At 37.0% G+C, this 13,764-nt stretch overlaps 1 protein-coding gene across 1 annotated transcript; it reads right to left on the bottom strand.

The window, feature by feature from the left end:
- Positions 1–12,713: 12,713 nt before the first annotated feature.
- LOC131857896 (uncharacterized) lies at positions 12,714–13,157 on the bottom strand. The gene has a single exon (XM_059210676.1). It carries the CDS (start codon positions 13,155–13,157, stop codon positions 12,714–12,716), a length of 444 nt encoding a protein of 147 aa, XP_059066659.1.
- Between the last annotated feature and the right edge of the window lie 607 nt (positions 13,158–13,764).

Raw genomic sequence — 13,764 nt, 5'->3', positions numbered from 1 at the left:
GCATTCATGTTTGAAGCTATTTTTCTTCAAAATGATTAAATCAAAATATATAATAATGTTGCTATCATTCTTATTTGGGTACAATGGGGTATGGGTTTGAGTTCCATTTATTAACAGGTACTATAGGATTAAACTTTCCCATCTAAGCATTGCATATGATAGATGCACTATGAAGTCAATGTTTGTCCATGAACTCCTTTTATCTACCTATTGATTTAATTGAACTTAGTTAAAAGATTCCATATGCTAGATGCACTATGGAGTCAATGCTTGCTCATGGATTTCTTTTATTTATCTATTGATTTCATCTAGCTCAATCGAATGGAGATCTCAACTTCAGGCATTGATTTCTTGAAATGCAATGGTTGTATCTCCAATTATTAGCATTCATTGGTCCTTTAAAGTATGTATGGAAAATGAGGATAATAGTTTGATAATACGTAAAGATGGTCACCTAATCTTATTTAGTTTCTAATATTAAAAATCTTTATGAATAGTATGTAAATAGTTTAGATATATTTGAGCAAACAATATTTACATTCATGTACAAATAATTATATTTAGAAAGTTCTTAATAATCTTGGTCCTCCCTCATGCAAACTTTTGTAATATGTTTATACTTTTAATATATTGAGTGTGGCTCTTATAATCACCTTTCACTACCTTAAAAAATACATATATAAAATAAAATAGAATAAACATTTAAATATTTTTATTGTTTATGCATAATAGGTATAATTTATTATATTTATTATTGAAAAATAGAATAAATTTTTTATTAAAATTTAGTAAATTTATCTACAATAAATTTGATTTAATTTAAAAGAAAATATTAATGAGGGTGATTATTTCAAAGGATAAAAAATGTGCTTTGTAGAAGTTCTGTGAAAATGCAAACGAACAAGTGATTATTTTGAAGAAGAACGTGAAAATGGACAAGTACGAATTTGGGTGTAATGCGAAAAGAGGAAATAAGCCAAGTAAAAGAAATAAATAGGTAGAATACACGAATGACAATCCAAATTTTGTGACTTGGTCCAATAGCATAGCAATCAAACAAAATGTAGGTCAATCCTATAAAATTTGCATCTTGACCTACCCCAAGGATATAGTTGGAATGAAAAAAAAAATATAGATTGAAAAATAGAGAAAACCAAACAACACAAAATGAATGAAATTTTATATCATTTACACTACAAAGTTTGCATAAGTATTACAAGACGAACCAGTGCATTAATAAAAGTCATGAAGAAAATGTTGGAATAGAAATGTAAAGGGTAGAGCGAGTAAAAGATGAGAATAATTCCTTGGTTATCTCAACTCAAATAGCTCACACCCATACACACATAAATCAAAAAGTAAGTAGGAAGTTATGTTGTGCTAACACCCCACTATAAGTCTAATTAAGGATGTTGAATTTTGCAGCACAGGCCTGCAAGATCAAACAAGAAAAAAGAACACCTTCCACAAACGAGAGGTACATAAATGAATGCTATATTACTCAAAAGAATGGGATACATAATTAATTACAATTGTACAATGAGGATTTGGTGTTTCATCTTCTTCACTCGACGGGGTCTTGGCTTTGGGTGTGGAAAGGGAGTTCTTCTTTGTTATCTCCATTAGCATATTTACATTGTTCTTTACTTTCTATTCCATTATCAATTTATCTATCAAGCTCCCTTGCCTATCTATGGAGGTAGGAACACTAAAATGGGGGTTTGACTATGGCAAACCTCTAAAGATAGCCCCAACATTTTTCCTTTTTGCTTGTGTGTAGTTTTGATTGACGAAGGGCACATTACTAGAGGCTTCAATTGTGGACCAGTTGTGAGATGTTCCTTCCCTTTCTTTTTCTCAATCCTTTTACATTTCCATAGTCATTTTCTGCTTTCTATCATACATCTACTTAGTTTTATTATATCTGGAACACATATCCATCATTTTGTGCTCTTTGCATAGGACATTGTACTCTGTTTGTACAAGATGTCATCATATCGTGTTGTTTTCTAAGACTTGCGAATGTATCCTTGAACAACGAGTTAGTAGAGGGTGTTAGAAAGTATCCATTACGTGTTTAGTGTTACGTGCGGGGTACTTGATAGCTTTAGGCTTTGTACTCAAATTGTGTGGAAAAGTAGAGTAGTGAGTCTTTGAGAGATTGTTATCTGCATGTTAGTGTGGTTCATTTTTCCCCTTCTAAAATAGCTTTTGTACATGCTTAGCCTTATTCAACTCTACATTGAACCATATGTGTGAGACACATGGAGCATCAACAACCACATGGTATCTTCCATATAAATGGGATACCTAATAGATTCAATGCCATAGAAAATGACTTCATATAAGTTTAAAATTTGATATTATACACATCTAACACCTAGTATATAAGATTACTTGAAATTTATGTCCCTTTTGTAATGTAAAATTGATGTTGATATAAAATTATGAAAAATACAAATTACAATTTTCTAAAATTAAAATTTTCATAGAGTGACTCAAATAAGTAAGACATTATACATTCACTTAAAATTTTCTTAAGCATCATTCAATCTCGCAAACAAAAATATACACCATTCAATTAAGAAAGATCCTATAATAAACACCATTCAAATTAAAATTTATTAAATGAAACTGTCAAATGAATACACGTTCTTATATCTTATTTGCACGAAAGAAAATGCATTTGAAGGTATACACGAAAGTTACGGACATAATGCATTTAAAGATGCCCTCCACTGTATGTGAAAGCACAGCAGCCCAACAACATTAGCATATCTTACCCCATATCTAGTTTGTCCTAAACTGTTCCGAGATGAAATCTAAAAATCCGTGGACATCCAAGCTTACCATATAAGGAAGAAAATGACCTCTAAATTTATTTGAAGCCATTCTAGGCATATCCTTTGAATGGTAATGACCCATAATGCCAACCTCACATTCATGTGCAATGAAACGGTAAAAATTATTGATCCAAAGGCTGGAAATGGTGAAAGCTTGCACACGGCAAGGTAAGAGTCTTATCGGCCCCCATACGTTACAGTAAATATAAAATTTTAGGCAGTATTTTCTGTCTTCCTCGTGCATTGATGGTGTAATGCTCAATTTCGAGGCATGGTACATCCATCACGCTCGATAGACACTGCCCTCTAATCGACCTCTCCTTTTCAATGAGTAAATCAGTCGATCATACACTTTGATCTCACACGGCAACAGGGAAAGGACGTCTTATCGGCCCCTATACGGCACGTAAATAAGAAAAAAAATCTTTGATGGTGTAGAGGCATAGTTCATCCAACACGCTCTAATTCAACTCTTCTTTTCGAACGGTGATGATCCATTACGCAAATCTTCTTTTCGACGAGTCACTTCAGTGTGCCATTTGGTCAATAATTCAACTTTCATTTTCGACGAGTCCCTTCATTATGCATATCGACTAGTCAATTAATAAAACAATGGGACTTTTTATGTCCTTCGAATACGTATTCTGGTACATGTCGCTAAATTAGTTGCATTTTCCACATTCACAGGACTCTCAAACCCGACTGAGTTTTCCACTTTAAAGGGACGGCCAAAAATCAGAAGTGATTGACAGATAGCAATGGCCTCATGTCCCAATTCAATGAACAAAAAAATAAGAGTACTTCTTGAAATCAGAGACTAGTCGTGGGTGGGAAATTTTTCTTTTACAATGTACGAGATTGGCTTAAGGTTAGGCATACACGGTGGGAAATAGCCTCCAAATCTATTCAAAGCCAAGACAAGAATCCTATTTCAACGGTGATAAATCTATTACGCAAATCTTCTCTTCGATGAGTCACTTCAGTGTGCCGTTTTGTCAATAATCGATTCATATCTTAAACAGTTTAATTTCAGCCTTTGAAACTGACTATTCAGTCGGGTGGAAAATAATTCCTTCTCTGAAATATCTTAATATTAAACTTTAGGGTGCAAATCATTTAATAATAAATGGAGTATCAATAATGTTATTTAATAATACATTTAAATTAGAAATTTTTTTAATACGATCTTATATGTAAAATACAATAACTTGAAATTATTCTATTTAAATTGTTGAAAAAATATGAAATAAAAAAAAAAATTATAGTACATGTAGAAGTAATAGCATTTACGTATTTTGAATATTTGGATGCATATATTATCCAACACATATTCAAAGAAATCAATCAAAATGTTGATTTCTTGACAAATTTTACCATCAATAAAAATAATTGCTGGGATTCAAAAAAAATTTAATTCAAATTTAGTATCATTTACATTTTTTGAATATTGAGTGCATTTACCATTCAATACATATTAAGAAAAATCAATCAAGATGTTGATTGATTTCTTGACAAACTTTATCATGAATAAAAATGATAATAATGTTACTGGGATACAAGAAAATTTTGATCCAAATTTTAACCTTTTATGTACCTATATAATCCTTCGCATGGAGCTTAGATTCATTCTTGAAAATTGATCTCACTCCACATATCATGCAGTAATGATAAATTCTTAATAGATTGGATATGTGCATGAAAATTGTTAAGGTTTATAACCCTTCAAGAACTTGGATTAATCCAAAGAATCCTTGGAGTGTGATATTCAACGACGTAAGCTTACAAGGAGGAAGAAATTTCTTGAGAGGCATCCACGACACGGCAAGCAGGAGTCACCCAAGAAAGTAGAAAACGACATCTCAGAGGGAAATAACGGACTAAAATATCGGAGTATATTAGACGGATGTCTATATTCTCCTTCGACTTTATGACTATGACTCTGTATTAATTGTTTGAAAGGACGTAAGCTTGCAAATAGAGACGTTTAACAGGCGAGGAGGAAAATTCTTAGAGAGTCATCCAACAAACGGCCAGCAAGAAAAGTAGACCAAGAACAAAGTGAGCAAGAAATTTCTTGAGGGTCATCGAAGACACGGGAAGCAGGAATCACTCAGGAAATGTCTGTGTTCATGGTCGCTCTTAGTCTTGTTCACATTGTAAGCATTCATTCAATTGATGTTCCCTATCCTATGCTGCTCTTTTCGTTGTCGTTTCGTCCGGCTACTCTTAACATAACTTCGTCGTTTAGCGTTAAATGCTTAAAACTTTTTTTCTTTCATTGATTGCCCAGTAACACACGTTACCATGTACTGCTGAGACCATGTACTATGCTAACAACTACCAATCGAACCTTGGTGTGCAATTGGTTTGTTGAAGGGGTGTGGAAGTTGAGACAGGAAATTGAAAAATAATGGTTAAAATAACAATCAATAAAATGATATATTGTAAATGGTAACTTTTTATAAGCGAAAATATTTAATGATCATTTATTTATAGTCAATATTATGTAATTAAAATCAAGGATACAAAGATTTTTGTGTTCGAATTTTTAGTATATATATATACATAAAAATATGATCAATGTTCAATGTTCAATGTTCAATAGCATTTCCAACGATTATCTATATTATAATTGCAGCACCCTCGGGCTATTAGAGTCAATTCCATAGAAAACCACAATGTCCAATAGCATTTTCAGTTATCTATCAAGTAAATTACTAGATTGGAGTGAATTCAAGAGAAAACCATTTTTTTGAACACTTCATACAGTGTTACAAAATACCATGAAATAGAGTTCTATAAAACATCTTCAATATATGTATAAATACAATAGTTTACATTGCTTTTGCTTGAATATAAGTAGCTATTTTATTAACTACATCAATGACCTAATTGCAAAAAAAAATGTAGATAAAATAGATTTAGAGAAATTAAGTTTTAAAAGAATAGGTAACATCAATTTGTTTGATATATTAATTTTTTTGGTATATGATTAAGGTTTGGTATATATAAAAGTACATGAGAATATAAATTAATTGTTATTATTCCATAATACATGCTTGGCAAGTTTTTGAGGATAGTTTAAAATGAATTACATAAAGAGAATAATAAGTCTTTTACATCTATAAGTGAATATAAGATTGAATATTTTTGTTATTGATTAAATATTGAAAATGAACATAAAGGTATAGTACAAGTACTAAGAAATAAATGAGGGAACAAACTTGGAGTTTTTTGTAGTTATGTTTGATTGTTTGTAGAATCTATATTTTATAATGTTGTCAAGTGTGTCTCCTCTTTTTTTCATCTAACAACATATGGGCATTGTTGTGCGTGTGCATATGTTGGGAATGTGACGACAAGATGTATACAAAGACTTCCAAGTTCACTAACTTTTGAAATAAATGTAAATGTCAACTCGTGTTGGTCAATATTATTGATTTGTATGTTGTTAAGGCCCATGCTATCATTAGTGGTATTTGACAGTGAATAGCACAATTTAATGGAGTTACAAGGATATTTTTTGGGTTGTTTAGATCCTAGGTTTTTTATTAAGATAAAAGGGTTTTATAGGGACCCAAAACCCAAATCCAAACATAATAATGAACCAGTAGTAGACCAGAATAGTAACAACAACCAAAAGACAAAAGAAACAGGGGAAACACCCCATAGAGCCCAACTAGAAAAACAACGAAACCTAGGAAAAAGTATATAAAAAAAACTAACACAAAACTAACTAAGAGCTTCCATGAGCTCAGAATTTTTTTAAATTATATTCTTGTTTATTTCTTTGAGATCCTCTATGATGAACCTAGTGGCACTTTTCTCCTAGTTCTTTCTTCTTGTCTTGGTAGAAGGTCTAGAGGACACCTACATCTCCTCTCCCTGTGGGTTTATGTCCAAATTCTTCTTTTTCAATTCGGTAGTTGAGGATGGTATATTGCTGAGCGATTGGGCTCTTTGAACATAAATTTTCTTATTGACTTTTATGACACCTTCCACATTGTTGTCCGTAGCCTCTTTTCTAATTTCCACCAAACCTCTGATTTTTCCCTTTAATTCATCCATCCCTTTCTCCAGATTGACAATTTTAGCTTCATGCTTTATTTTTATAACCCTCACATCTTCTGTTAATTTCTAAGTCATCTTTAGGAGCTTTTTAGTATTGTCCGACATCACGTTCTCTGTGAAAGTATTGATTATATCTTTTATTTCATGTTTTATGAGAAAAATTTCGCTAATCACCTAGTGGAAACACTTCTCCTGGCTATTAGTCAAGTTATCTAGGAGCACATCAAAATCCACCTCATCACTTTTGCTATCTCCTAGGTCCACCTAATCCACATTGAGGGGAATATCCAATTTAATTGCATCTTCCCCTTTACCTTTTGTCTCCATCACTTTCCCCACTTTTTATTTTTAGATATTTTTGGGCCCACCTCTTGGGGTTTTGAGCTTATTAATTTCAAGTTTTCTTTTCTTGCTACTGTTGGTACCAAGGGTAGCCTTCTAGGGGATCCCTCATCCTCTGAGGGCCAATAATTAGGATCATCGGGCACTTTAAGGTCTCTCCAGTCCATGGCCATCTCATCCAGCTCCTTCTCATAAATTTTAGTGTCTGACACCACATGAACATCAGGACTAGTTAAGGGTTTAGGGTTGATATCAAATTTATGGGTAGGAGAGGGTTTGACCTCATGGGCTTTGGCGTATTCCATGATTTTTGAATTAAACAATAATAGATAAGGGATATTAAAGTGGTTTTTTACCATCATTATATACAATGGATTCAGTTGATTCAAGTACAAAATTCACAAGTCTTGTTTCCATTGAAATATTTGCATCTAACATAACCTCTTGGCCAATATATAAGAAATACAACCCCATAGGAGCCTTAAGATCTTCTGCAAGCTGAATAAACTGTTACAAGGAGAAGCAAGGAAGCAAAATATGCTCAAAAGATGAGAGCTCTAATTCACCAAAAAATGTATTGTGATAATGATACAATGAAAAGCATTAACCTCTAATAGGTGAAGAAACCCTAAAAAGGGAAAACCCTGGGCTTGCACATAATAATTAATAAAATAATTAATTATTATGCACCTAATGTTAGCTTAAGTGTAAAAAGATAATAGGGAACTTAAAAAATTAAAAAACTATTGTTTAATTAATCAAGTAAAGACCCAATTACTCTAACACCCCCCCTTAAGCTAGACTTAGGAAGAAGCTAAAACCTAGACCAACTACTGAAAGCATGAAAGATGGGTCCTAGCAACAAGGCCTGATCAAGTACCCAAATACTATGAAATCTCTATGAAATCTCTACGCAGACAAAGGAGAAAATCCAGTGGGAAAAAACTCCTCTCCAAAAAGAGATAAAAGAACATGCTGAAAGAAGAAGAAGGAAGGAAGGCCTCATAAAGACCCCCCAAGGACAACTTCCTTCACCCCAAGCATAGAGCGCAACTGAAGATAGTGAGGCAATGCAAAAGGTTTCGTGAAGATGTCTGCAACCTACTCAAAAGTGGGAATGTACTCCTGAATGAGAACACCATCTTGAGTCAACTAGCGGATGAAATGCATGTGAAGCTCAATGTGCTTCATCCGCTGATGCTCTACCAGGTTGCGGAAAATATGAATAGTACTCTGATTGTCACACCAAAGAACAGTGGGACTATCAGGAGGAAAACCAAACTCAGTCATCAATTGTCGAAGCCATAAGATCTTCTGATTGGCGAGCATAGCAGCTAGGTACTCAGCCTTTGTAGATGATAATACATGAGCAGTTTGCTTCTTGCAAGACCATGTGATAGGAGTAGAGCCAAGATAGAAAACAAATCCAGAAGTAGACTTCCGATCAGTGACATCACCAGCCCAATCTGAGTCAGACTATCAGTGTAGCCAACAATGTGAGGTTCCCCTGATGTGTAGTGAATGCCATGAGAACTAGTGCCCTGAATGTACCGCAAAATACATTTGGCAGCTTGCTAATGACTCTCATGAGGATCATGGGAGAATCTAGAGACAAGGCCAACCGCAAAGGAAATACTAGGACGAGTGTGAGTCAGGTACAACAAACTGCCAACCAACTGCCTATAAATTGTAGAATCTATTGAAGGAGTGGGACAAGCAGTAATCAAAACAACCCCTGACTGAAAAGGAGTGGGAGCAGGCTTGCAATCAAGCATGCCAAAGAGCTGAAGCATGTTAAGAGCATACTACTACTAGTAAATGTAGATCCCATCAGAAGACTGAATCACCTGAAGACCAAGGAAATAATGTAAAAGACTGAGATCTATCATCTCAAACTGGTCCATCAAGGCACACTAAATATGTTGAATCATAGAGGATGAGCTACCTATGATGAGGAGATAATTAACATATAGCACAAGAATCAAGATGTCACCCTCAAGAAGTTGAATGTATACTGTGTGATCAGAATGACTATAGGAGAACCCAGTGGAGAGCAAGAAAGAATCCATCTTCTCATACCAAGCTCGAGGGGCCTATTTGAGACCATACAATGAATGCCGAAGTCTGCAAACCAAAGAACTGTCTTGCACAAATCCCTGAGGCTGCTCCATGTAGATTTCCTCCTATAGATCCCCATGCAAGAAGGCACTCTTCACATCCATCCGAAAAATAGGCCAACCCCGAGAAGCTGCAAGAGATAGTGCAAAGCGAATGGAGTTCATCTTGGTGACAGGGGCAAATGTCTCGGAGTAATCAATACCCTCAACCTGTGAAAAACCCTTCACAACAAGATGTTCTTTGTACTTATCAATGAAACCATCAACAACATACTTAGTGCGATACAACCAACGGCACCTAACCATCTTTTTGCCCTTTGAAAGAGGATAGAGATCCCAAGTATGATTCCTCATCAAAGAAGAATATTCCTCCTCCATAGAACAATCCCACTCAAGGTGTTTTGTAGCCTAAAAACTTCTGAGGATCATCTAAAATAGCATAACTCAAAAGACTAGAACCCAAAGTATGAGAATGGATCCGACGAGTATCCGAAGGATCACCGACTAGAGGACATGCTGCCTCAAAAGTATGGCGAGCCCACTTGGCCAGCTGAGGTGGAGGTGGGGATGGTGGATCATCAGCACCATCATCAGAATCATCCTCAAAAAGATCGTGAAGAGATGCAGTGGGCGGAGTAGGCAGAGGAGTAGAAACTAGAGTCGGGGTATCCACTGTGGGAAGGCACTCATCAAACTGAACATCCCATCGAAACAGGACCTCCCTGGAATTAGGATCAAACAACTTGTATGCCTTAACATCCTCACAGTAGCCAACAAAAATGAGTGGTCAGCTCTTCTGCTCCATGGCTTTCCTCTAAGTATCAGGAATAAAAGCCCATGCCTCACTGCCAAACACTCAGAAAAAAGAAACATCAAGTTTGTCATGAGACCAAGCCTCCTAAGGAGTCATATGTCGAATATCCTTGTGAGGCATCCGATTCTGAATATAGTTGGCACAATTGACTGCCTCAGCCCAAAAAGATGAATCCATGGACCCGGATTGAATCATACAATTCGCCATCTCCCATAAAGTTTTGTTCTTGCACTCAGCGACACCATTATGCTGAGGGGTGTAGGGAATAGTAAACTAATGCTGAAAACGATGCTCAGTACAAAAATATTTGATTGCCTGATTCACATACTCCCCCCTATTATCTGTACATATCCACTGAATAGAATAGCCAGACTACTTCTCTACAAATGTCTTGAAGATTCAAAATGAATCAAAGACATCAAAACTTAAGAAAGTACACCCATGTGCATTTGGAGAAGTCATCAATAAAAGTGATTACATACTTGGCCCGCGAAAAAGGAGTGGGAAATGACATGAGGTCACTGTGAATCAACTCCAAGGGTGCCAAAGCATGAGAGGCTCTTCCCTTCGGAAAGGGATCTTTGTGATGCTTGCTAAGCACACAACCATGACAAACACCATCAGCGCAGGAAATCTGTGGGAGCCCAATAAAAAGTGCCTGTGTACTCATCTGCTAAAGATATCTATAATTGACATGGCCAAAGCGCTCATGCCAAAGCTTACTCATGAAATCTGCATGTGTTATAAGAGAAGAACTTGCACCCTCAAAGGGCTCGAATCCACCAAATCTGTACAAACGAGATGCAGTATCAACACTCCCAGCAACAACAACTAAATCAGAGTCATGGAGGTCCCGAATAACCACATCATGTGGTGAGAACTCAACTGTCTTACCAAAGCCAGAGTGGCAAATCTGATAAATGGATAGGAGGTTCGTCGAGATGTCAAGGAAAACTGGAACATCCTACAAAGTACCCCCATCCAATGAGATAGAACCTAAACCTAAGACTGAAAGATGAACTGAGTCACCCACTGTAATTTGTGAAGTACCACAAGAGGAAAGAGAAGTAACCAACTGCTGATTGTGAGTCATATGGTGAGAAGCACCAGAATCTAGAATCCATGTGGACCCATAGGTCGAAGCTCGAGTAGTGAGAGCATGACCTTTCCCTATGGAAGGAGAAGACGCCTGAGGTGAGGAAATGTGATGTTGCAGCATGGATTCCTCTAAAGCCTCTAATTGTTTCCAACACTTGGAAACTGGATGTCCTTCCTTGCCATAAAAATTGCAAGTGTCTCATGATTTCTTCTTAGTCTTGAAAGAAGACTCACCAGACTGTGAAGATTTCCCTTGTTTTGGAGGAAATGGAGGTTTAGAATCAGACTTAGGAGGTGGCTTGGAGGAAGACTCACTGCCTGCGGAATTCTTCTTAGGCTTCGGTTTCTGCTTTTGCTTCTCCTTAGAGGACTGAGCAACCAATGATTTTTTCTTAGAGCCTGAGAGCTTGTCCAGCTGAAAAAGATGAGATTTCTCACGAGACAAATGCTCACAAAAGACATCAAAGGTAGGCATGTTGAAACGAGCACCCAAGCCATCCATGGTGGAGTAGAAAGCAGAGGCAAAAAACTGAAAATGACCCCGATACTTCGAAAGAATCAAGTGAATGCACTCTGTGTCTATTTTGATCTTGCCACATCCTTGAAGAATAGATCTGGTAGTCTTGAACTTGTTCAAAATATCCTCAATGGTGGGAAAGGAATCAGGTGACAAGGAAACCAACTCTGCCTCAATCTGCAATGCCTGAATCTCATTGACCCTCTCGAAGAGAGTCTCAAACTTCAACCACATAGCTCGAGGAGTGAGCAACTCATCAAGGTGAAATAGAAGACTATCAAAGACAGGCAAGGAGAGCAAACCCATTGCCTCCTCCATCTTGTTCCTGTGCTGAAGAAGCTCATAAGGACGTTGCAATACAGGCTGAACCTCATCCAAACAAGACCACAACCCCCATGCCCTGAGAAGCCTCATGATGCAGGGCTTCCAGGTGTGATAGTTGTGTGAAGTCAACAACTCAACTGAAGAATCTGCCATGAGAACAAAACTCTACACCTGCACCTGCTTGTTGGATTTTTTTATTATGTGATCTTTCAGAATAGACAGGAGATGCATAAGGGTTTGTTTGTTTTGAGAGTTTTGGTGTTCTTTATTTCTGATATAAATGACAGAATGCAAGAAAAAATACACCCCCCCACAATAGATAAACCCAAACCCTAGTACATACTGATGTGAAGGAAGTGCATAAGCAAAAAAACTTCAAACTGATATCTCATGTACCTAATGAAAATTCTGAGAAAAAGGATCACAAATATGAGTAGAGCATGCTAAGATCTTTCCAATGCCTATTTGTAATGGAGTCCATTTGCCCATTCTACGGCCCCAGAAGTGTAGAAAAGAGTCCCGAATTTGACTGGAAAAATGTACATTCAAGTAGCAGATTGGGAAAAAAAAATCCAACTTCACGATGTTCAGCTCAGAACCAGCTTTCCGACGCCTATTTGTTTTCCAAAAACTGACTCCGGATGCCCAAGATATGACCAAAAAATGAACCCCCCCTCAAAAAGTCTAGAGGGTGGTGGTCTGGTGGTGGAGCCAAAGGGAGGTGGCAGGACGACGGCGATGGTGGTGACCGGGTCGGGTGGAGGTGGTAATTTTCGAGCGGCGGTGATGATTTCTGAGCCGGGTGGAGGTGGTGAACTGCACTGGCGGTGGTGACTGAGGGGCAGGCAAGGGGGGGCGATAGGGTGGGGCCGGTGGGGGCCAGCAGGGCGATGGCCAGTGATGACTAGAAGGCGGGGCCGGCAAGGGGTCGGGGGTCGGTACCGGCAAGGGCCGGAGGGGGTGCCGCTAGGGGCCGGGGCCAGGCCGGCAAGAGCCTGTAGGCAGGCTGGACTGGTAGGGCCGATCGCCATACAACGGCCAGATTGTCAGTGCAGGTACCCTGCGCAATCCCAAAACCCCAAATTTTTTTTAAAAAAAACATGCTTTTTTTTCACCGTTTTTTTTATTTTTGATTTTTTTGGAGGATTTTTTTTGAAAAAAAAAAATCAAAATCCGGCCTGCATGCTGTAAAAAGACAAAAATATTTTTTTGTTGAAATTTTTCTCGATTTGTGTGTCAAAGCCATATGGCCTAGTTTTGGAGAAAAAATCACCCCCAGATGCTTAGGAGTCAAAACTAAGCAAGTTTTAGATGACTATAAGGGGTTTTGGGCCTTTTGAGCATGATGGTGAGGTCCATTTAGGCTCAAAGTGCTCCAAAAAAAAAAAAATTTAAAAACAAAAAAAAAAAAAAACCTATCCCTAAGTACACAAAAAAAACTTCCTGAAACCCCAGATCTACTTCCAATGCAAAAAATTCTCAAAAACAAGAACAGATAGTTGCAGATCTGAGCTCTAATACCATGTGAGAGTTAAGAAATACAACCCCACAGCAGCTTGAAGATCTTCTGCAAGCTGAATAGCCTGTTACAAGGAGAAGCAAGGAAGCAAAATAATCTGAAGAACACAAAACACAAGA

This window comes from Cryptomeria japonica, chromosome 8, assembly GCF_030272615.1.
Source record: "Cryptomeria japonica chromosome 8, Sugi_1.0, whole genome shotgun sequence".
NCBI classification, from domain to species: Eukaryota; Viridiplantae; Streptophyta; class Pinopsida; order Cupressales; family Cupressaceae; genus Cryptomeria; species Cryptomeria japonica.
The sequence above is the reverse complement of the archived record's forward strand: the minus strand, read 5'-3'. Positions and strand labels throughout refer to the sequence as shown.

Excerpts from the sequence above, each read along its gene's own strand:
- LOC131857896 (XM_059210676.1), bottom strand. The coding sequence starts at position 13,157 with ATGGCGATCGGCCCTACCAGTCCAGCCTGCCTACAGGCTCTTGCCGGC.